General features: G+C 35.0%; 1 protein-coding gene across 2 annotated transcripts in view; it reads right to left on the reverse strand.

Annotated features, from left to right (window-relative positions):
• The window catches only part of LOC107692848 (gastrula zinc finger protein XlCGF57.1-like), a 10,511-nt gene extending 6,727 nt beyond the window's left edge, over nucleotides 1–3,784 (reverse strand). Inside the window, exons 1-2 of one of the 2 annotated variants that reach the window (XM_016492059.1) lie at nucleotides 3,741–3,784; nucleotides 3,004–3,134 (exon numbers count right to left, since the gene is read on the reverse strand). In XM_016492059.1, the coding sequence (XP_016347545.1) occupies nucleotides 3,004–3,088 (85 nt within the window). In that variant the 5' untranslated portion in view covers nucleotides 3,089–3,134; nucleotides 3,741–3,784. Of the gene's footprint in view, nucleotides 1–3,003; nucleotides 3,135–3,391; nucleotides 3,458–3,740 lie in introns of those variants that run through there. The other variant, XM_016492058.1, reaches the window with a different exon arrangement.
• Between the last annotated feature and the right edge of the window lie 406 nt (nucleotides 3,785–4,190).

Raw genomic sequence — 4,190 nt, forward strand, 5'->3', positions numbered from 1 at the left:
TCTGCCAGTGTGGTAATAAAAATAATCTTAATGCAAATGGAAAACAAGATTATTCGGAGTGTCTATTACTAAGTGCAAATTTACAGTAGCTCTGCCCTCCAATGTCACACAAGGTTAAATACGACGTGCAATAACTATGGCTTCAGTGGTGTAGGCAGTAACGCGTTGGGAGCGAATAGCTAGTTTGTGACCTGAGTGACCTGGTTTGAGTCCGGCTTTTGCCGAGCTCGCTCTTCTCACTTTTCCCATCACATATCACATTAGAATTTATTTTCAATAAAAGTGAAGAAAATGTTCTAAAAGTGGAAGTAAAGTGCCTAACGAGTGTTTAATGATAAAAGTATTTATAATTTTAATAAATATAATAATTTACACTGTTATTATTGCATCCTGTTAATGTACAACAATACCGAGGTGCAAATAGTATGCATCTGCCAGTATAAAGTATAAATAGCATCTAATTATTATTTACACTTATTGCAAAGAACTGCTACGTTTACATGGTAAATAGAATATATCACTATTTTCACTATTTAGCATCTTCTAGAGCTATTTGCACTTAGCCTACTGTAAATAGGATCTATCGCTAAGAATGTATGTTAATTCCACTTAGTGTAGCCGCTGCCGTATTTTTCTTACCCTATTGGCAGATCATTTGTAAAATAAGAAAAATGCACTTAAATTATTATAATTTTCTTTTTTTTTTGCCCGTGAGATACCATGAAAATGAATAGCCAATTAGTTAAATAACCTACCGTTCTGCCAGTTTTCACCTGTGATATTATGACAGTGATAAGAATTAAACTTGTATTGCGTCTGAAGTATGCAGACGTCTTTTTGGCGGGAGCTGTGGCCATGGTGAATCATAACATCTGAGCTCCATTGATAACTCCGAGTTGGTTGAACCTCCTTATTGAAACGGGCCCCAGGTATGAAAAACAAAAACAAATTGGCAAAATAAAGAAAACGGAAGAGCTGACTAAAAAGCAACACGAAAAGAAAAAAAAAGTGTCGGGAAAGCTCATAGTGTTATTATAAAAGAAAGAAACAGGTTAAAGCTGTACTAGACAACACCATCTAGTGAGGAAGATGATTCACTTCAGCTTATTCAAGAAGCAAATGAAGTTCAAGAAAATCTTCAAGAAGCTCCCCCAAAAGAACAGCTATTCTTGTCTCAGCAGGTATATGTCCCTGTTAAAAAAATAAATAAATAAAAACGTAAATTCGTCCCCTGCGATTTTTTTGGGCAAGTCAAGTCAAGTGTGTTCATAGAGGTTTCCATGGGCCAATGCGAATAAATCTAGATTTAAATTTAAAAAAGACACAATATTGTCAGACCTGACATTTTATTCTCATCCAAAACAACTAGATGCAATGATACATATGGACCAAAAAAATGCCGATTTTTTTGTTCCAGTCCAGCCCTGGTTTGTCCCTGTTAAAAAAAATCCAGTTTCCAATTTTGTCAAATAAATCTATTTTAAAGGTTGACTGAACTTTCAAATGTAGAAGTCAACATTATAAATACGTAAATTTATAGTTCAAATTTCAGGAACAACTTATATTATTAAAATATTAAAAAGCAGGAGCTTAAAATGTCAGGCTTTATGGTCAGGTCCAACTAATTGATCACAGATGATGCTCCTGAATAACTTGTGGGTTTTTTGTCAAAGTATTCTTATTTCAGTTTTGATGACAAACATTTGTTACTAAGGTTTAAGATATTTAGCTATTTAGTGCTTTTTAAATTATATTTCATTGTAACAGTTCTGTTTTGTTGCAAGTCACTATTAGAGTGAATAAGGTTTTCAATAAGTATAAATAACTGTATTGTGTACTGAATTCTCGGTTTGGTCTACACAAGTTAAAGTAACGGAGTATAATTATAATTTAAACTATTTAAATAATTGTAATTAAGTTCAATTAATAATCTACCACAGCCAGTAGTGCAGACGGACAGATGGATTTCTAGTACTTGGAACAAATTAGCCTATAATTAATAAAACATTTTATTTGTGAAGTGAATGGTCCATCTTCAAAAAGATCAGGGGCTTTTGGCAAAACATCAGGGGATTAAGCCCCCAAAGCCCCCCCCCCTCGCAACGCCACTGCGTTTAACCACTAATTGTGACCATTATTTAGCTATAAGTAACAAACAGCTCTCACTCACAGCATCATATACAAGTAGAACACCTACAGTACCAGGATGATGAAGATGAAAAAAGGGTGGACATGTCAGCAAGCCAATGATTGAATGATGAATCCCAAAGGAAACTCCGAAAAAGAAAGTAAAGCTGCTAGAATGGCCCAACCAATCACCTGACTTGAATCCAATAGAAAATAAGAACTAAAGATCAGAGTTCATAGAAGAGGCCCACAGAACCTTCAAGATTTGAAGATTTGGGCGGCGTTATGCAAATCTTCCCACATCGTGACGTAGATATGTGGGGGCGTGTTAGAACGAGCCGTTTTAGGTAGGCGTGGCTGACTCTGAACTTTTATAAAGAATATCTCTTTGGATTTGAGACTTTTGTCTTTGCAACTTTACAGATCTAATTCATGCACCAAGAGCTTGTAACACTCCAAAGAGAAAGGAACAATTGAAAGCGCATCATATGACCCCTTTAAATTGATTTCAGTAGTTCAATACTTTCCCCGTCATTCCATTTTATTACACATAACTTAATTTCTGAACTTATTTGTTTGGGTTTCTTTGTATGTATGGATTACTTGGGTTGTTATCGACATCTGGTGAACATTTCAAGTCAACAGCACCTTTAGAAATATATTTACTGAGAAAAGTGGTGATGTGTTCAATACTTATTTTACCCGCCGTAGATAGATATCAGCTGCACTTGAAGGCTGCATGTCTGTTCACATGAGGCGACCCACTCAATGTCAAATAAAACTGCTCATATGACATTCTTCAATAACTTCATTAATTTCTGTAGAGACTAACATTTTAAAAAGGAACCGAGTTCAGCTTCGAAGAAGAAAACCAACCTGTTTGTTCCTCCGTATCTTCTTGTTTCAGACTGAATACTTCTTCAATCCTCAAGTCTTCACTCTCCTCTTTAATAAACGCCATCTTTATAATCTCAGGAGTTTTTGCTCTGTGTTTCGGACACTTTGTCCTGTTTAAGATCAGAATAATTAACAATAATTAAATGCAAACTATATCGCAGGGTGCATCTTAATCAGTCAGAATGAGATGTAATTGATTTTCAAGTACCTAATTAGCCAAAACACTCATATTTAAGCATTTCTGATTTAGTTTTTGTATTGATTTGGTATGTATTGATTAATAGGTTATATTTTAATGATTTAATTGGCTATTGATTTGCAGTAGCCCCATCACACAATGTTAGTTTGTTGATTTCGTTGTATTTACATTGTTTTGACCAGAGTGTGTCTTCACTCGAGCTTCAAGTGGATCACTTTTTTTGATTCAGTTGTGGTTCATTTGACTCGGAGTTTCAAAAAGCTCCGTTTTCCTTCACGAATGTTTACGATGAACTGATTCACAATATAGGGCTCGAAATGAGAAGCACCTCGTTTGTTAAACATGCGCAGATACGCTTTATTCCCGAAGAAAATAACGTTTATTAAAGTTAGATAACGCATTACACCGTTTTATTCAATGAAGATGATTACTTGACAGTTATTATAAAAGTTGTAAAATAGAAAAAACAGTTTGCATCGATTTAAACAATTTAAATGCGGGGAAAAAAAACACAAACCTTTCTAGAGTCCAGTCCCAACAGATGCAGGGGCGCGGCGCAGCCTTATGATGTCACATCGTCAGGCCAAAATAAAAGTCCTGCTGTCTTAAAGGGGTAGTTCACCCCAAAATGAAAATTCTGTCATCATGTACTCACCCTCATGTCGTTCCAAACCTGTATGAGCTGTTTTCTTATGTTGAACATAAAATAAGATATTTTGAAGATTGCTGGTAATCAAACAGTTGGTGGTTGCCATTGACATCCATAGTAGGAAAAAAAAAATGTCCGTTTCTACAGAAATTAATGAAATTATTGAAGAATGTCATATGAGTCATATGAGCAGTTTTATTAATATTTGAATGCATTTTGGTATTGTTAATTTGTGTTATTTATTACCGTATTGGCCCGAATATAAGACGACCCTGATTATAAGACGAACCCCCTTTTTCCAGATGTACCTTTTGGAAA

The sequence above is a fragment of the Sinocyclocheilus anshuiensis genome, unplaced genomic scaffold, assembly GCF_001515605.1.
Source record: "Sinocyclocheilus anshuiensis isolate Anshui unplaced genomic scaffold, SAMN03320099.WGS_v1.1 scaffold1344, whole genome shotgun sequence".
Lineage (NCBI taxonomy): Eukaryota > Metazoa > Chordata > Actinopteri > Cypriniformes > Cyprinidae > Sinocyclocheilus > Sinocyclocheilus anshuiensis.